The following is a 21,360-nucleotide window of genomic DNA, read 5'->3' as shown; positions in this document are numbered from 1 at the left end:
TCTCAAATTCCATACGAATTTTTCAAACCCTAGCTAAGAGAGAGAGAGAGGAAAAGAGAGAGAAAGTGAGAGAGAAGTTGGTGAATCATCTTGGAATTCTTTCCAATTACCCTGCGCACCTAATCCATCACATCTGAATCGTTATTCCGGTGATTCTAATCTCATTTTTGGGTAAGTTAATTAAACCCTAACCTGTTTTGGAACTTAGAATAGTTTAAGTGTTAATGTAGCTAATCTAATTCATGCCTTAGGTTACCTATTCGCCGTTGACGAAGACTTATCGTCTAAATCAAATCCGTTGCACAATTTCTGATTTAAGGTATGGACTATATTCGTATAGGTTATGATTTTTAAAGCTTTCAATGTCAGTTAATGATTTATTACTGACATGGGTGCCATTTCACATGCCAAATGCGATATCTGTTTCGTTTTACGTATATAGATAATCTATATTGTAAGTAGTGTGATTCATGTGTTTGTTGAAATGTTTGTATGCATTTGGAATTTGGCGTTGTGATTGCCATGATTAATTATCATAGGAATATGATTGTTATTTATGCGACAACTCCTTGTCGAAAGGATTTGCCCTACTATGTAATATGGCTGACATATATGATGTATGTTACCAAGTGTAGTCTAAGTGCTTGTGAAAATGCTTGAATAAGTTCGTATTTAGTAAAGTGTGAATTATGAGGGAGTTGAGATATAAAATTCCAACTATTTCCTTATATGTACTATTTCCTCCATGAATTTCTTAGTTTAACTATCCATGTTAACTACGTGTATGATTTCCTTCATGCAAGTTGTTAATTTTACCGCCCTACTTATGAATGGATTCTCATTATCTTGCATTTTATAATATGTTTGCTATTATGTCTGAATGTGTATGGGGCCACGTTATGGTCCAGGCAATCGGTAACAAGCTTTGAGTTCGTGGCTAAGGTCGCTTTCATCACGTAGGACGTGTTTGATGAACCCGGGTCATATTGGGGTTGTCGGCAGTGGTTTGGCCACACTGAGTGTTTACGCACTTCATGTCATTCAACTCAACGTGCGCTCGTGCTAGTCGAGCTCGTCAAGTAACCCGATTGTCTTGGTGGATGTTTACCATGTATGGACGCTACTGTTTGAATTTAGGATATCAAACTTAACAGTGCAACCCCGTTAACCATGGTACCTCGATCCGCTAAGACTCATGAGCCGAGCATGGTGGTATGGGACACCATGGTCGAGCTGTCGGCCTACGCTGGGGTGACGAGCCTCCCCGTAGTGACCAGTGAGTAATCCAGACTCATGAGCCGATTATGGTGGTATGGGACACTATATTTGTGCTGTCGGCCTACATCGATTGGTGACGAGCCCTTTATAGTGACCTCGAGTATACCTTGATACTGCATTGAGGCGACGAGCCTTATTGTAGCAACTAAGGTATGATTAGGCATACATTAGTTGGTGATGAGCCCTTTGCAGCGACCTAGAACCATAATATCGTATGAGATTGTCTACGATTGATGACCCTAGAATGGATCACTGTTTGGGAATTGATATAAGGAAGGTACCTTAGCTTCCCAATCCTGCTGTATGAAAAGGACTAATAACAACTTGGTAATCATGTTCATGCACTGCATTGCATGTGCCTTGACGTTGTGGAGCACTGCGGGAGGTTGTCATGCGTACCGTAAGATGAAGACGCTGAGGGAGTGTAGACGAGGGTATGCATCATTTCTACATACATCCTTGCATTAACAAGAGTAATTAGGACATGTTTGATTGTATCGTTTTATCATTACTGCTTGATTGAATTGATAACATGTTTACTTTTATTGTATAGTTCCACTGAGTTGATCACTCACTCCCACGTTCTGGGACGGTGTTTAAACACCAACCAGACTCTATCTTAGATGCAGACGATGATGCGACCCATGAGGTAGAGCAGGAGTATGAGGATGATGAGGAGGCGTTCTCCTTTATGCAGTTCTCAGGCGGGTTCATGTGAGCCGTGTCTTGAGTTACAGGGATTCAGGGTTATTGTTGCAGTGGTTTATTTTATTTTGATACTTGTATTTTGAAACAAATACTTGTAATTATGACCTGGCAGAGCATACATATCTTAGGGACTTAGATATATATATATATATATATATATATATATATATATATATATATATATATATATATATATATATATATCTTCAGTCTTCCGCTTGCATATTTCACCTGTCCCTGGATTATGTTTGCAGTTTGGCTTAATCTACTTCATGTTTTATGCACTAATACAGACAACATACATTCATCATTATATATGTTGCATAAGTGATGTTTTGAAACTCGGGAGCTGAGTCATGTTCGACCCCCGAATTTCAGGGCGTTACAGATGCTAGGGTTAGTGAATAAAAGGAGTTAGATCGAGCAACGAGAGCTCACCCTCCATTTTGGCAGCCATACCTTCGAAAATCAACCGCAACCTTCAACGCTCAAACCCACCACCAAAAACCTTTCAAACCTTCGATCCGTCCATCCTCTAAGCTCCAATGCACCCGTAGGGATGCTCCCACGTTGTCGGATTAAAGAAGAAAGTTGAGGGGGAGAATCTGCCATTAACGGCTGAGTCTTCTTCCCCGTTTCACCAGCAGTCATCCAATTTCATGGATGGCTCGTTCATAGATCTGAAGCATTCAATCGGTAAGTCGTTAAGTCAGTATTTTATCCCCAATCCGTGAGCAAGATCCATCGAAAGCCTAATCCAGAAATCTTACACAAACGACACTGAGTTCGTGTATGTGCCAATGTCACACTGTGCGATCCAGCCGAGTCCTGAGTCTTATGCATGTTTTCCTAGATCATGTGTAGGGTCTTCTTAATCCCAAGAAGAAGTAAAAGAGAAAGGAAATAGAAGAAGGAAGAAAGGAGAAAGAGAAAAGAAAAACTAGAGAAGGAGAAATGAGGGAGAAAAAGATAGGCAGGCTGGTGCGGTTACCTGCTACCGCACAGAGTTCGAGCTCCAGTAACTCGCTTAGATGTCTTTTGGCTTTGAGGAAGGAGAAACGAATAAAGGAATAAGAGAGAAGGAGATGGTGCGTTGTTGCACCAGCTCGAGCCGAGTCGACTCGCTAGTCCGAATCAGGCCAAGTTTCGAGCTAAGTTAGGCCAAATCTCGGGTCTGGCTGGTTTGGGATGTGTCCAAGTTTCTTGCTAGACCTCCCAGCATAGTGAAAAGAAAGGAAAGAAAGGAAGAAAAGAGAAGAGGAGGGAGGGAGGGAGAGAGAGAGAGAGAGAGAGAGAGAGAGAGAGAGAGAGTAAGATGGTTGTTTGTGTTGAGCCGAGTCAACTCGACTCGATCCGAGTCAACAAGGTGAGTCAGCATTTTCTCCCCATCTTAGTTTTATTTCAATGCACTATTCTCAAGTATTACCATTATTATTATTAGGATTATTAATATTAGCAAAGATTAGCCATTAGTGGATCATTATGCTAAACAAGTTATTATAAACAAAATGCAATTATTAAATAGTAATATCTTATCTATCATGCTTAAATATTCATTTTGGATAGTCATTGGCATCACCATGATGATTATTTTGCTACATTAACTAATATTAATTGTAACACTAATGTTAACAATTATTTTCTAATTATTAAATTAACATCGTTACCATTTCCATCATTATTAGGATTGTTAAATATTAGGATGCATGACCATTAGTAAATTATCTATTCTAATGAAAGTTATTACATACAAGAAATTAAAATGATATCATTATTAAATGTTAATGAATTGTTTTTTATCATAAATAATATATCATAATATTAATTGTCATCATAATAATTATTAACTAATATTTATAACACTAATGTTAGTAAATATTTTATAATTATTAAATCAACATTCATAAGCTATTACACATCAACTACAATTCAAACCCTAGAGTTAAGACTACAACTAAACCCTAGGATGAAAACCCTAACTATATACTAAGACCCTAAAAAGATAATCCTAGACTATGATCTTAAGCCTTAGGTAGTGCTTAGAGCTTGGATCTAATCGTACAAGTTCATGATTGTGAGAGGATATGATCCTAAGGGCAAGTACTTAGCGACACTAGAAGGCAATCCAAAGTATAAGGTGATGATTCTTCCCCTTGAGCTTTTCATCTTCTCATTAGCTTGAGTTATAGTTTTTATTTAAATTCATAATTGATATCTCCATTTATAATCAATGTGTTAGCTGGTGGAAATTTAATTATTGTATTACATGCTTTATGATTATCCTGTACAATTGTTCATGCTTGTGGATTTTCTTTTGTGGATTAATGCTTGTGGAACTTAAACTGGTACATTAGTGAGAAATTCCTACATATGAATGTACACCTATACTTGGGATGTAACTTAATTAGTTATGATCGTAATGGACCTTCGACTTGGTGGTTATTGAGTGGTGGTCTAGATGGATCATTGATGTGAGCCTACCATCCAGGGTTGTTGTGCCCAATGGTTTTTAAGGATGATCTTTATCGTATGGTTTTGATATCGGCCCTATGTGGCATATTTTGATACTCGTCTACGTGGTTTTGTTTTAGTATTTGTCATAGATGGGTTCGATGTTTTATATAGTGCAACCATGCGATGGTAAGCCCCATATATTGTAATATGATTGGTCACTAGTCGACAGAGTACCATTAAACATCCTAAGGTAGTAGTCTCATGAGCCGGGGATGGTGGTATGTGACCTATGCCCAAGCTGTCGGCCTACCTAGGCTATACACTCTCCGTAGTGACCTTTGAGCTTATGTAAATTGGCTGGTTGTAAATGGACTAATAATGACTTGGCTAATCATGCATACATGACATATTTACGATGGCTTGGATCATTATGCCTCGCGATTATGCTGAATGTTACACTAATGACTAGTCATTCGATTTATGATGATGACTCAGATCATCATGCCCCGCAATTATGCTGAATGTTGCACTGATGACCAATCATATGCCTGTCCGGATGTTTTACCTGGGGCACAGACCGTCTGGATGTTTTACCTGGGTCGATGATTGCATAGGTGACCCGACTGGATGATGTTTCCCAGGTTCAATGATTGCATGGGTGACCCAATTGGATGATGTTTCTCAGGTTCAATGATTGCATTCATGCATTCACGCATGCATGTATCTAATAAGACTGTATTTACTCTGTTTTTGTTGTTTGGATGTTTTATATTATTTCTTACCTAATGCGGCGGTGTGTAATCTTAAAGGGAGTTCACACTGAGTTGGCCACTCATCCATCAAATATATAACCGTACATGTAGCACAGGTGGCCCTGATGATGTTCACATTCATATTGGTGAGGAGCAGGTTATGGTTGACAAGGGTGCATGATTATATTTACTAAGGGCTGCTACAGGATTTCACAGCTCAAGATTGTTGCAAATTTACTTCGTTTCACATGTAATGTTGTTTCATTTTGTATTCGTAAGGATGGAGACATTGGTTTGTATAAGTCATTATGGGCACTCTCTTATATACTCTAAATGTAATTTAAATTTTTCTTTATGCTGATTTGTCCACTCTACGCTCATCTGCTTACTCTGATAAAAGAAAATTATTATATCTGACCATCCTTTAAGGTTAACATTTGGATTTTTAGGACACGAGTCATATACTCGGGTCCTAAAAAATCAGGGTGTTACACTCCTCTACCTTATCAAGGCGTGAATTAAGTGCTTCCGACAATTTGTTAATTTCCGCAAGACAGGCTATCTTACGCTGAAATGAATCCTTTTGGATTGTTTCTGGTTGGATCTCAAAGGTAGGGGATCCAAAAGAATAATCATTATAACATGTTGTTGGTTCATTTCCCCAATTTTGGTCTTTCCATTGGTTTTAGTCATACGAATCATAAGTGGGAGAATACGATGGTTGATAATAGTCCTCACTCCCATAATTATGGTCGCATAAGGACCTATTAACCGATGAAGTATAATATTCCAATTTGTTCTCGATGATGGTTTGAGAAAAATCTTGAGATATAAGTCGAATTCCATAAGAATCATTAAACGTTCCTCCCCAATATCTCTTATCTATCTTAGCATAATGACATACCCACTCTTCCATAGTGAAACCCTAACTCTGAGTCTACTCCTAGAAGAAAAAAAATAATCCCACAGCAGTATGGAAAGTAAAAGGACGAGAAGTTAGAAGGAAGTTACCAGGTTAGAGATTCCTAAGTTAAAATCCTGCAAAAGGAAATAAAAGAAATTAGTTTCTAGAAATAGAAATCCTAAAATTAGAAAGTTTCTAAACCAATTAAGAAAGTTTCCTAAACTTAGAAGCTAAGTTAGTTTCTAAAAAAGGAAAAAATTTCTAAAACTAAAAAATAGAAAGTTACTTAGAGGAAGAATTTAAATCTAAAATTAGAAAATAGAAAATTTCTAAAAAAAAGAAAGCCAAGAATTAGAAAATTTCTAAAACTAAAGCTCTAATTCTAAAAATAGAAAAAGTAGAGAAATTAGAAAGAATTACCGAATTAGAAGTGCATGTTAGGATCCTACAAAATAGGAAAACAGGTTAGTTTCTAAAAATCAAACAGAAAAAATTCTAACCTAAAATTAGAAAAATCCTAATCTTAAACTAATCCTAAAACTAGTTAATCTCAGAAAACGTAATCGTCAGTCCCCGGCAACGGCGCCAAAAACTTGTTCACGCCCCAAGTATGGGGTTGTGATGTAGTAATAAACTCGGTAAGACCGAGGTCGAATCCACAGGGACTGAAACTTGTACATAATCTGAAAATAACCAGAACTAGAACTAAGATAAGATGAAATCTAAATCAAGTAAATTATAAGGAAATAATGGTGAAATATTAATTTAAAACTTGTAAATTCAAAGATACGACACTAGGGATTCAGAGGATCCACTTGTAGAGATCAGGGATATCTACGCTTGATTTATGAACTCAACTGAACTTCGAGTCCCATCTTCATCCAGTTGGAAGATACATCACTAAAGCTCAATCTAAACTTCCTTTGATCTAGTTTTCAAAGAGGTGAAATGTATAAGAATTAGAGACGATTCCATCACAAAACCATGCCCATGAGATAAAGCAAACAACAAAATCAAACCAATTCACAACCAATCAGAAGATGTATGAATGTTAAAAAAGATTCCATCATCCAACCTTGTTCAAGGGGCAATGATGAATAATAGGGCTTCCTAATTTCACGATCAAAATACGGGAAAAGAGATACTCAAAGCTATCGCAGATCTATTGTAATTTCAATCACAACAAACCATTAAAAACTAAAAGCATTCTTATTAATCAAACTGAAATAAAAGAGAGTTTAATAATCACGAATCAAATCTGTAGAAAAACCCCATCCTGCTACAAGCTTCACCTCTAAGCCCTAGCTAAGAGGTTTAGCCCAACATGATTGGGCTGGATCTCTTAAACAGAAATAGAGAAAAGAATAAAAAATAAACAAAAAACTCTAACTATATCTCTCTTGTGCAGACGTCCTTCCCCCCGGCTGGATTCCATCCCCCCCCCCCCCCCCCTCTATTCTCGTTCTTTTATAGGGAAGAGAGGATTGTCGGTGGAGAATTTCCGCACAAATTGACATGCGTAGACAGCTGGAGTCAGCTGTGAAAGCATGCGCAGCTCTCCTTACGCAGCCAAGAATGGATCCTCCCAACTCCCTTCTTCCTTTGATTCTGTCCAAAAAAATAACATCCGTTGGGGCATTTTGGACAGGCCTACATGATGGACGGTCCAGATCGGTCGTCCGATCATCACGATGGGCGTACAACAACCCCAGAATGGGTCAGTTTCGGACGCAGAAACAGGGCCTGCGTAACAGAGCTTATGCTATGACGTTGGTGGGGCCCATGATCACCGTCTTTTTGGAAATCCATATCGTCCATTGTATTCTAATCGAAATTTAGGTTGGGAAAGAGTATTTATGGCCATCCTTTGATGTGGCCCACGGAATCTGTAAAGCCACCGTCCGTCTTCCATTTGAAAGGCTGGAATCTGTGTACGTTGTAAGAGACAAAACAGACACCTAGGCGAAGGTCTTGCCCCTCTTCTGGACGTAATGGACGGTCTAGATTACTGATATGGGTGATGAGTGGGGCCCACTATCAAAACCCATCCGACCAGCGTCCGTCCGCTGGACGCTGGTGCGAGGAGATGGCGGGTCAAATATGTTTGACTGGACAAGTTGGTCCGGTGCGACGCGGGCGCGTGTACCATGTGTACACGCGCTACACATGTGGGGTCCACTGTAATGTATATGTGGAATCCGTTCCGTCCATCCGCTTTTTCACCTCATCTAAGGAGTTGAGACAAAATTTGAAGCACATCCAGATATCAGGCGGGTCCCAAATCGAGAATTTATGAGCTGATCTATCCATCGGGCCACTTTCACAATGATCCAATGGCTGAAATTTTACTTATACGGTTAATTTATGGTCCTTAGGTCATATATAAAGTTTTGAGCCAAATAGATGGTGAAAACCCTATGATCTCACATTCTGGAAGATTTTTGGGCTCGTTTAATGTGAGTGGTATGATTTTCTCATATCTCTGGTATGTAAATTCTTTAATCTCGGTCCTTTGGGGTCTGTCCCTTGCCTTAGTGGCTTCAAAGCATCAAATCCACACTTTTAATATCAATTTTCAGTCCATGCTCCTAAATACACCCTGTATCACAAACACGATTAAAATATGGCGTTAACCGGTATCATGCTCGTAAAATCAGGTAATAATTGGGGTCTAATATGCAATATTCGACCCTCAACTGATGGCATCGAACAGTTCTTGATCCCATCAATATTTTTCAGATTTTCTTCTTTTAGTCACTGGACTAACTGGCCACCTTTTCAATGTCATCGATGAGTGTTTGATGTCATTGAGAATTTTTAGAAAATTATGTTTTTTCTCTAGACAGTTGAGGTGTTAGTTCGATGGCATTGATATGGTTTTGATGCCATCGAAGGATTAGTTTTGATACCATCGATGAGTGTTTGATGCCATCGACAAATTCTCCACAGATTTTTATAAAACTACGAATTTGCGAGATTTGTTTCTTATTTTGATTGTGATTCTTCCAAAAGCTATATATTGGAGTGCAATTGGAATTGTGAGTACATCAAGGAGATTCTAGGGGTTTCTAAATCGTTCAAGAGTTTCAAAGGGTGTAGCAAGGGTGTGATTTGAGGTTGTTTGAATCGAGTAAGCTCTTTATTTTGTAATTTTTGCTTTCATAGTGATATCTGTCGCTTTGTGCCATTATTTTTTTCCAAAATGATTTTTTCATGTTAAATCATTGTGTTCTCTTTGTATTTACTCAATGCTATTGGATTGCTATCCTAAATTCATCTCTGTGTGCTTCCGCGATTCCCCAACAGGGATAGGATATAAATTCTGCAATAATGAAGTTTTTTTTTTTCATTTTTATAAAACTTTCTTTTTCTTTTTAAATATAATGCCGAACAAGTTTCATTTTTTTTATACATAGTATCGATCCCTAATTATCACGATACATTGATACTTCAATAAGATTATTTGGGGTGGTTACCCATGTGCGGACGCCCATTAGCTAGTGATCCTACCATTAGCTAGTGGTCATTAATGTGAGACCCATATCCTGGCCCGTACTGTTCCGTAGGCTTCCGTTGTTTCCCTAGTCGAATTCCGACAATCTTCAACTTTTATCCGACATTTGCGTACGATCCTGAATCGTGTCCCGTATTTCAGAATCGGCTCAACCCGAGACTTGTATCGTTGCGATCGCGTCGTCGCCGCGGTTCCAACGTCGCGTCTCGTGCGCCGATGCGATACTTGAGCCAGGAAATGTGGGCTCGCGATCAGTTCGAGAAAACGCCGCATGTTTTTAATCCCAAGAGAATCTCTACCAAATGTCAAATTAATCCCATCAATCAATAAAAGTACGTAACCCATCAAGTCAAGTACCATATCACATCCCCAAGTACACAACACCATCCCTAGAGTCAACCTTTCCATCCCATCTCTTACACACCCCATCACTCTCTCTCTTTTAATCTCTCTCTCATCTCTCTCTCATTTTCAAAAAAATCTCTCTCCCAAGCAACCATGGGAGAGGTGGACGTCCATGAGAGAGAGGTCATGTGTGGCCCACCTCCCTACCACCATATCCAACCATCCAATCTCCATCATCCGCCGTCAAAGCCGAAGCCAAGGAGTTGGGCGTTCCATTGGACCAAGAAGGAGGCCAATAAGTGGGTGCTTTTTTATGATTTTCTACTATTGATTTTGTGATTTGAGGACCCACATGTGGTGGGACCCATCTTGATGTATATTTTGTATCAAGGAGGGGCCCATAGTGGTGGGGTCCCTCCCATTTTCTTCGATCTCTCTCTCTCTCTCTCTCTCTCTCTCTCTCTCCCCTTTTGATGTGTGGCCCACCCGATGATACATGTTATCCAAGCTGTCCACCAAACGGGGCCCACACCGCTGCCACGTCTATCAGGGCCCACCTAGCTGTCCGTTGAGGATAGGCCTGGACGAATGGAAACACAAATATCAGCCAATCTAAAATTCCGTGGGCCACTCACGTGTGGACCCACCTGGATGCATGCTGGATCCACACCGTCCAGTGGACAGTGGGTCCCGTGCAACACAGATGTTGCTAGTAGCGTCAGCAAGTGGGGTCTCATCATCCAGACCGTCCACCCTTGTAGACCCCACCTGTTGCTGCTGCTATACAGCGTCAGCAAGGTCTGTGGGTCATCATGGAGTATGTGGTGTATCTGGACCATCTGTCCAGGACGTGACCCACCGTGATGAGGGTTTCATCCACACCATTCGTCCAGATGCTGGACTGTTTTAAATATTGTATAGAATACTATTATATAATATGATATATATAATATATATTGTATATCATAGGGTGAAGGCCCCACGTGGGACCCACCTTTATATATACGTGTTATCCACTATCAGCACGTGTGACAGTGGGACCCATCAGACGTGTGGCACATACCGTCCAGTAAGGATGGTGGGATCCACCGTGATGTATATGTCTCACATCCACGCCGTCTAGCAGGCTATGGGACCTACCCTGATGTACATGTCTCATCCACCATCTAGCTAGGACTGTGAGACCCATTGATGCTTGTGTTTCATCTGCACCGTCCATCTATGGGACGGTGGGACACACACCGTTCAGCAGCAAATTGGGACGCTGCTGGACAACAATGGATTAACACCTACCATTGGAACCTCCCTGGAGTCATCGTGGATGTCCATGCATGTTATCCACGCTGTCATCCGTTTCCACAGCCCTTAATGTGGACACGTGTGAAAACTCCACACCATTCATCTAGTTTTTCAAATTATTTTAGGGCCTGGACCCAAAGCAGGCCAGCATGCAGTAAGCGGCTGGCCGCTGGTCCTTGCTGCATGTATTTCATAACCATGCCGTCTAAATACTTGGGGCCCATTGTTAGGTGTGAGGTCCACCACCATGTTGTATGCATTGATCTAGGCCGTCCATCCAATTTTCCAACTCATCAAGCCGTGGGCCTGGATATGAGCCAGATCCAAATCTCGTTGGACCGCACCACAAATAGTAGGGGCTGGCGCCCAACCATTTGGGGCCTCCTTAGGCCCACTGTGATGTTTGTGGGAGGCCTAACGGTCGGCCCACTCCTCGAGGTGGCCCACATCCAGTAGGACTCACAATGATATGTTTTATCCAACCGTCTAGATTATTGGACAGCCAGCAGGGCCGGGATGCAGTTGGACTATCTGTCCCGCAGCAGGCCGCCCTAATTTCAACAACGTTGTTCATCTGGTGGGGCCCAATGCGATGTGTGAGGCCCAAGGTGATATACAAGCTCATTAGTGCCTGGTGAGGCCCATGTGCAGGGCCTACATGTTATGTATTTGAGGCCTATATGATGGGGCCCACTGTTTGAATCTGAGGACTATGGGCAAGGCCCATTGTGAGGTATTCATGGCCTATGTGCAAGGCCTATTATGATGTATATACGGCCCAGATATGAGGCTTATTGATGTATATTAGGCCCTTGTGCGAGGCCATGGGCCCATGATACTTTCGGCTCTATGTTTGCCACTCTTTAGGTGCAATATGGTTAAATGTCCACATCGATGGGCAATGATGGTTGAACGTCCACATTGTAACCTACCCTTAGGTCTTGTTAGGCTCGTCCCCATCATTTTCTAGTGGGTTAACCCAAACGATTGGGCCCCATTGATATTGCTCGACCCATTATCGGCCGTCCATTTATGAACCCCGCCTTGTGTCGAGGTTGATTATCGATGTCGATTATCGTGACTGATTTGTCGATTCTGATTATCGATCGGTTCTGATTGACGATTTCGATTGTCGTGACCGATTTGCCGATTTTGATTATCGATCGATTCTGATTGTCATGACCGATTACCGATTCTAATTGTCGTGACCAATTGACCGATTAATGATCGAGGCCGATTATCGTGACCGATTTGTCGATTCTGATTATCGATCGATTCCGATTGTCGTAACCGATTGCCAATTCCGATTAACGTGACCGATTTACCGATTCTGATTATCGATCGATTTCGATTATCGTGACCGATTGTCGATTCTGATTGACGTGATCAATTTACCGATTCTGATTATTGATCGATTCCGATTGCCGATTCCAATTGATGTGATCGATTTACCAATTCTGATTATCGATCGATTCTGATTGTTGTGACCGATTGACCGATTAGCGATTGAGGTCAATTATCATGACCGATTTGCCGATTCTGATTATCGATCGATTCCGATTGTCGTGACCGATTGCCGATTCCGATTGACGTGACCGATTTACCGATTCTGATTATCGATCGATTCCGATTGTCGTGACCGATTTGCCGATTTTGATTATCGATCGATTTCGATTGACATGACCGATTAACGTGACCGATTTGTGGATTCTGATTACCGATCGATCTCGATTGTCGTGGCCGATTGCCGATTTTGATTGACGTGACCGATTTGTCGATTTCGATAATCGAGGCCAATTCTGATTGTCGATACTAATTCCGATTTGTCGAGGCCGATTATCGATTGATTGCCGAGGCCGATTGTTGAGGCCTATGTGATGAGGCCCATTATGATGTATTTGAGGGTCAGGCAATGGAGCCCATTGTGATGTATGTTTGGCCCATGTGAAAGGCCCATTGTGATGTGTATTAAGCTCTTGAGTGAGGCCCATGGTGTTGTATATCAGGCCCTTTGTGAGGCCATGAGTCCACTATATGTGAGGCTTTATGTGGGCCACTCCTTGGGGGTGATGTTGGTTAAATATCCACATTGTCGAGGCCGATTGTCGATGCCGATTGTCGGTGCTAGTTATTGATACTGATTATGAGTATGTGACAGCATATTATCACGATACATACCTATACGCATCATCTGCATGTTTGTTATGAGATGTGGTTGACCATTGCATATGACATTGGGTATGTTGTTATAAGACTCACTGATAGGCGGAGATTGTCTTACGTGAGTACATAGTATGCGCAAGATTGATGCATGAATGGATTATATGACTCATGCATCTTGCATTGTGTATTGTGATTACTATACGCCCTAGTGACATCAGGGGCGTAGCCTTCACAGGTATTTCGTGGATGACCAGATGGGACACCGAAAATCTGTTCTACATTAGGTGCTATAGATATCCCTAGATGAAAGTCCTTAAACCCTCTTGGTTCCAAAGGTTGCTCCAATGTCTAGACCGAGTGGATGCACGAGCGCATGAGGGCCGTATACCGTTAGGCCGGGTCTTCCACTGTGTCGTGGTCTGTTGGAAGGGAGTACGGCCTTACCTGCCTGAGAGGAGGGGGCAATGCTAGGCTGAGTCTGACCAGCTCGTGGAATGGGTCCGCTATCGATGAGCCGGGCCCGATATTGGCAGATGGATAGTGAGGTCTCTTCCACTCACCTTGTTGCGCGCGATGGGGAGGCAACCTCTTTTGGAGTGTAATAGACCCCGGTGATTTTTTAGAGAGGAACCATACTGATATGTGGACTTATTGGGTAGGAGTTGTATACTCATGCATTCATTTCATTCACTATCCACTCGGGCTGGTGGTGCGCAATTAATTGTTGTGTACCTTCGCATGGTCAGGATTTCGGTTGGGCATGTGACTAACCTGAGATCAGGAGTTTACCATATTGAATCTGACTATCCAAATTTAGGTATGAGACTGGTTTGGATAGAAGTCCCTTGTGGTGGACCCCGTAGCCTGCGATACTACGTACTAACATCCCGACTTCATACTCCAGCTTGGTCATTTTATGCGCATCGCATATTGCATTGCATCCTCAGCACATAGTATTTGGCTTACTATTTCCGCATTGTATAGCTGATCTATATTGCTTCCTCAGTATATGATATTAGTTTATTATATTTTTGCATCGCATAGCCTGGATAAGGCTGATGGTATTTATGGGTATATCAGCATGTTTTTCTCATTATTATGATATTGTATGATTATGGGCTTGTCAATATTTCCGCTTACTCTGATTACTCTAATATTGCTTACTTGGCACTTACCTTGCGCACACACTTACACCACTCTCTAAGCTTTCTATAAGCTTATGCACGATAGATGCGTGCCGGTGATGTTAGGTTGCAGCAGTGTTGAGCTTGGAGCGTGCAGCGGTCTTCTGGAGCTTGATTTTTTATTTATGTATTTCCCTTTTAACATTGTACTCAAATGATTATATTAGTGAATATGTGATGATGATGTTGCCTTTGTGAATTGGATAATCTTGTGGTTATGCTTATTATGAGTTAAATGTACAAAAAAACATCCTCTTTGTAGGATCTCAGGATCGGAATTTGACGTATGAACGCTAGGAGCCGAGAATGGGATACTACAAAGGCTGTCGGCACCGGATTCGGCGATCGGGATTTTTGTGAATCCAATCTCCAGGTTTGGGGCGTGACAATTGATCTATGCCCCCACCATGATGTATGTGTTTCATCCATGTTGTTCTTTTTTTCTTTTTTTTCAAATCATTTTATAGTATGGGCCCAAAAATAAAGTAAATCCAAATCTCAAGTATACTGCATCAGAAAAAATAATATTGATCGAATACCTAGCATTAAAAACTTCTTAGAAGCCACAAAAGTTTTGAATCAAGTTAAAATTTGTTCCCACCCTCCAAACTTCTCCACATGACCTAATCAATAGGTTGGATGTCAAATAAACATTATCATGACCCCATGTGATTTTTAGCGGGGACATTCTTACTATCTTCCAGTGGTATGATCCACCTAAGATTTAGATTTGCCTTAATGAATCAAGCCCTAAAATAATACACAAAAATAGATAAACCTTGTAAATAAAAGCACACGTAGCACTGTATCATCAGCCAAACTGCGTCCCTTGAGCAGTGACTCACCATTCGAACTGTTTAGATGGCTGTAAAAGTCTGCCACGGGGGCATTGGCTTAGTCCATGTGTAGGCAATACTATACTATATTATTAAAGAAGTGCCGTAAAATGCTTCTTTCTTAACCGTCTATTTATTGAACAAGATACTGATTTTTTACTTTGCATGGACCATCCCCAATGGGTCCCATTAAATCAACAGATCGGATCACTGACAAATGAGCGTATCTTACAAACCGAAGGCCCGAATTGTTTTGTACAGAATGTTTAGGGCCGAACATCGTGTAGTTGATCTTTCTCGTTACCAGGTTTTAATAAGAAAATGGGATACATTCTACTGTGACTTGGCTGCCACCCGGGAACACCTAAGAGTATGAATTGTAGGTGAGACACGCTATAGGGGTCCCACCTCAGAGTATAAATTGTATAACCAAGCTGTTCATCTGTTTTTCCAGCTTATTGTAGACAACGGTACTAAAATAAAAGCAGATGAAGATTCAGGTGGACCACACCATAGGATATAGTGGTTTTTAACTATTAAAAACTTTTGTGGGCCATAAGTTTTAGATCAAGCTAATATTTGTTATATATATATATATATTTTAATTTCATCCAATTTGTATGACTGTATCAACAAGTTGGATGATTAAAAAACGTTATGGTGGATGCTGAAAAGCTTTTATTGGTAGGTATTTAATGACCAACATTTGCTGTGGTGTGCTTACAATGATTACCCCGACGTCTGCGTACGGTTAAGGTCTTACCACATCGCTGGTTCCGCGTCGCAGCCGAGTCGTGCTGGACAAACTCCTGTTTCAGTTGGACTACTTAAAAATGGTGTTGACCCATCCTCCTCGAATCTGGCACTGATGAATTGCTATCCAGGCCATCTAAATTGTGGGTCGCATTTTGGGGATCAAAGTTATAGAAAAATACTGATCAAGCAATGCTACGCATCCAATTAAATGTTATTAAATGAACGGTTAAGAGTAAATTAGTGAGTGGTCCAAATGCAAAGGCAAATATCAGATTTTTAGTACTTTCTTCCGAGTGAAAATTTTCGATTCTGCCCCATTTACAGTTGGATAAGCTATTTGGACGTTATGGATTTTAGTAAAACTGTGCCATGTGCACATTTGACGAGTCACCACCATTTTAAAAATGGTGCAGAACTAACAGATTGATTGCACAAGTGTCAGTTTCGATATTTCAGGAAAAACCAAGGGTACCTAAAAGAAATATTCTCTCTGCTTACTACTTTTCTTTGTATCTGGTTTTTTTTTTTTTTTGTTTTTTTCAGTCGAGAGAGAGAGAGAGAGAGAGAGAGAGAGAAGAGGAAAGATCCATGAAAATGCAGGTAGAGATTAACACCCAAAATTTCCCTTTTTATAATAATTTTTGTTCTGCGATTGCAAGATCTTTCCATCTTTCATTTCGTTTTTTTTCCTTTTCAATTTATTTATTGTTATTCTTTATCTAATTAAATATTATGTATATATATTTTTAGACAAGGACAGTTCAAGTTGGGCATATTTCAGATCTAGCAGGAGAGAGGGAGATTAAAGAATTCTTCTCATTTTCCGGCGACATCGAACACATAGAGATCCAACGGTCAGTATTTTATTATTATTATTATTATTTTTTTATTTAGTTGTATTTTTTTGAGATTTTTTTCTATGTTATTAGAAAGCTTCTTTTATTTTCATTTTCCGATTTTTTTGGGTCTTGCTTCTCATATTTTCTTCGCTTTTTTCAATTTTTGGAAGTTTCTTTTGTTGTTTTGCTTTTTCTTTTTAATTTTTTGATGATTTGGGTTTTCTGGAATTTTAGGAGCAGTGGCGTTGGGGGATCAAAGGTTGCATTTGTCACCTTTCAAGATCCAAAGGCACTCGAAATCGCATTGCTGTTATCGGTTGGTCCATTTATCTTTTTATTTTTTTTATTTTATTCCTTCTATAACTTATTTAATGCTTATACCTTTGTTTTTTGAGGTTTGTTTGATAGCATGGTCTGATGTATCTCCTTTAACCGGTACGTGTCACCCGGTATGTACCAGTATCGCCCATGAAGGATACCTGTATCGGTGGCTGAAAACAGCCCGATACCAGGACAATATGGGGTGATACAAATACGTATCAGTGGTGAACGATACGGTGGACGGAAACCAATTTGCAAACCTTGATTAATAGGACAAATGTATGTGGAGTAGTAGATTTTGTGCGCTGGTCTAGGATTTGATGTAATTTGAACAAGATCGCAATATATTTATGCACCATCTGGAAAGTGGTAAAATGGCAATTACATTCTATTTCAATGGCACCTTCTTTAGATTCAAAATTGTTGCTCATTTTTTCGGTTCTGAATGTGTAGAAACCAAGGAATTCCGCAATGGTGATGATGGCCGTTACAGCCACCACCGTTACTGTTACGATACGGCCATAACGGCCGCTGCAGTCTCCCTCTCTCTCTCTCTTAAAGAAAAAAAACCCTTTATTGCCCCATGATGGATTGTTATGGGGCATTTTTTCTGTAATGGCTGTTACGACCTCATAATGTGTAATGGTGGTCACTGTTACGGTTACATAAAAGCTGTTACCATTATGTAATGGCCATAATGGGTGTTACATCACTATTTTTGCATACCATGACCGAAATCCCATTGCAGAAGTTCAGTGTGGCGGATTGATGAATTGTGCATGTGACTGTTCGAGCCAATGGTCATTCTGCTCAATTCAAATAAAGTAACTTTGAAATGAGAACATTTATTGAGTGAGGTGCATGTGGGAGCTAAGTATCCAATTTAGGTATTCATTTGAATATCAGTTCTTTTTTTTTTTTTTTATGAATCTAAGATTTTTTTGATTAATAGACGTGATTGCTTCTTGTTTTTTAACACTTCGGCGTATTTTTGCTATGATTATGTTGTAGGATTCTCTTTTGTGGGATTTTTCGGTCCCTTGTTGACATATTTGGATAACACCTGTTGCATTTCATAGTGGTCTTATGCCTGTATGATCCTTAATATTCATAAACTCACATCAGGTGAGAAAACCTTTTGCCAACCTGTCATATTAATCAATAAGTCATGTTGTAAGCTGTAAATTATTTTAATTTTTGGAAAATAAAGCAAAAGAGATAAGGCTATGATGCTGATTATGATGATGATGATGATGACAGGTAAAAAGATAATTGATTCTTAACGTGTAGAACAATTTAAATAATTCACACATAAGCTGAAAGAACCTGAGTAAACTGTACATATTCTCCACAGCTTTACAATTCCTCCACAAAAGTTTCCAAGAAAAATGAAGGTGGCTTTAGTCTTTGAAATGGTTAACTACTTGAATCACAAACTCTACCTGGCAGCAAGGTATTCTATAACGGTGATCAATACGGGCTGTAATGGTCGTTACGGCCCCCGTAACAGTTGTTACGACCCTTTTTTTTTTTTCTATTGAAAAAAACCCGAAAAACCTGTATCGGCCATAATAGCCTTTACGGGGGACGTAACGGGCCGTTACAGGGGCTGTAACGGCCTTTATGGGTCATTTTCAGGGTGTCCCATATCCGTTACGAAACGGCCGTATCGGCCGATACGTAACGGTAACGGCCGACACCGTTACGCGATACGGGGTCGAAACGGCCGTTACGGAATTCTGTGACCGTAACGGCCGTTACGGGCCATAACGGCCGTTACGGACTTGTAACGGCTATTACGGTTACCTTTTTTTCTTTTCTTTTCTTCTTCTTCTCTTTCTTCTTCTTATTCTTCTTCCTCTTCTTCTTCTTCTCGGGCAGCTGTGGCTGCAGCCTTCTTCCCGTTCTTCTTCTTCTTCCTCTCTCTCTCTATCTTCTATCCCTCTTTCCCTCTTTTTTCTTTTCTCTTCTTTCCCTCTTTTTTCTTTTCGGTTTCCCTCTCTCCCCCCCTTTTTTTTTTTTTGCAGGTGTACCACGGACCAGCTAGCTGTTGTAGGTACGTGTCACGCTAAGACGAGCGCTGACACTCCTCGAGCTCCGAGTTGTACGAACGGTTCAAAGTAGATCAAAGTTATGGGCTCCACAGTGATGTATTTATTACATCTACACCGTTCATCTATTTTCAGAGATCATTTTAGAGCACTACCCAAAAAATGAATTATATCCAAAGATCATCTGGACCACACCAAAAATAGCAGCGGAGATAATGATTTTTACCGTTAAACAATTCGTAGGGCCCATGGTAACGTTTATTTTCCATCCAATCTGATTAGACCCGAGTGGGCCCCACCATGATGTATATATTTTATCCATGTCGTCCATCCATTTTGCCACGTCATTTTAGGTCAGGATCCAAAAAATTAGTAATATCCAAATCTCAGGTGGACCACACCATAGGAAACAGTGGTTATAGAATGCTCACCATTAAAAATTTCTTAAGGTCCACTGTAATGTTTATTTTCAATCTAACCTATTAATTGGGTCACACTGACGTGGATGAAGGGAAAACACACATGTCAGCTTGATCTAAAACTTTTGTAGCCCCCAATAAATTTTTAATGGTGAACGTTTAATTATTGTTGTTTCTTATAGTGTAGTCCACCTAAGCTTTGGATGTGCCTCATTTTTGGGCTCATGCCCTAAAATTATTTGGCAAAATGGATGGACGGTGTGGATATAACACATTCATCACGGGTGGGGCCCAAAAAACTTTGACACGTGTGCTACACTTCACAATCCGAGTCCTGCCTAATTCGAGCCTTAAAAAATTGTACACGAGACATATATTAATTTAAAATTTAGCAATTAAATTATGAACTGCAATTGCTAACTCACAATGCCAAAATCAAATTGTTTGAATAGTTTTAATTGTTAATTTGTGGACTTTTATTTTTTAAAATAGGGCCTTTTGATTTTTTTTCATGATTCACTATCCAATAAATGTCCACCAATTCATAAGTGGGATAATGACAATAAATTGCATGAATTTGAGGCTGATTTGGAGCATAGATTGGTCCTTCAAGTCAGCCCCAAGTTGGCAACGCCATCTACCTGAATTTAATTTCATTTTTTTAAAGAACTGTTGGGAGAAATGATATCAAGTTGTTAAGTATATAAATTAGATATTTAGAAAATTAAATATATGAATTTTGTAGTCAAATTCAAGTTACTTGGTTCAAAAATTAATCCGACAGTCCGATACAACTTCTCACCAAAGAGTAGACCGTTACACCACCATAAATATGTTCCAATTTATAAATGAATGCATATTTGTAATGCTTAGAATATTCCGGATTTAATCCATATTTTTTCATATTTTTTTGGCAATTTTTTTTTTTTTTTTTTGCGCCGTTACAGGCCGTTACGCCCCCGTATCCGTATCGGTTTTGGAGGGCACCGTTACGCCAACCGATACCGATATGGGACACCTTGGTAATTTTATCCGTAACGGCCATTACGACCTTTACTACCCCATAATGTGTAACGGTTGCCACCATTACCTTTACGTAACGGCCTTTACGGCACACCATGCCTAGCAGTGATTACATCAGCTGGTCCCCAGCCTGGGTAAAGGATGGTTGCTGTTAGGCGTGCAGCTGGTTGCTGAACTATCAGCAAGCAATCATGATAATTCTTGTTTTGACTTGGGCAGAATAAGATACCAAATAGCTGGGACAGGCTACAAATTGCAATGATGCCAATGCCATGGAAAAGTAATATAGTTTCAAATCAATAACATTCTACTGTTACACATAAAATTATAATCAAGTCATAACATTTCATGGCAATAGGACAACATAGACCAATCTACCATCGGAAAGAGGCCAATCCTATTATGGTACCTGCTTGTAATGGCCCGTAACGGCGCAAAATTTTTTTTTTGCCAAAAAAATATGAAAAAATATGGATTAAATCCAGAATATTCTAAGCATTCCAAATATGCATTC

At 40.0% G+C, this 21,360-nt stretch overlaps 1 protein-coding gene across 1 annotated transcript in view; it reads left to right on the top strand.

Moving 5' to 3' along the window:
• The first annotated feature begins 16,722 nt into the window (after positions 1-16,722).
• Positions 16,723-21,360, top strand: part of LOC131232544 (binding partner of ACD11 1) — a 39,761-nt gene continuing 35,123 nt past the window's right edge. The window contains exons 1-3 of the mRNA XM_058228849.1: positions 16,723-16,793; positions 16,944-17,047; positions 17,267-17,348. Of these exons, the coding sequence (XP_058084832.1) occupies positions 16,782-16,793; positions 16,944-17,047; positions 17,267-17,348 (198 nt within the window). The 5' untranslated portion in view covers positions 16,723-16,781. The remainder of the gene's footprint in view (positions 16,794-16,943; positions 17,048-17,266; positions 17,349-21,360) is intronic.

This window comes from Magnolia sinica, chromosome 18, assembly GCF_029962835.1.
Source record: "Magnolia sinica isolate HGM2019 chromosome 18, MsV1, whole genome shotgun sequence".
Taxonomy (NCBI): Eukaryota; Viridiplantae; Streptophyta; class Magnoliopsida; order Magnoliales; family Magnoliaceae; genus Magnolia; species Magnolia sinica.
Note: the sequence above shows the minus strand (reverse complement) of the source record. Positions and strands in the feature narration are given on the sequence as shown.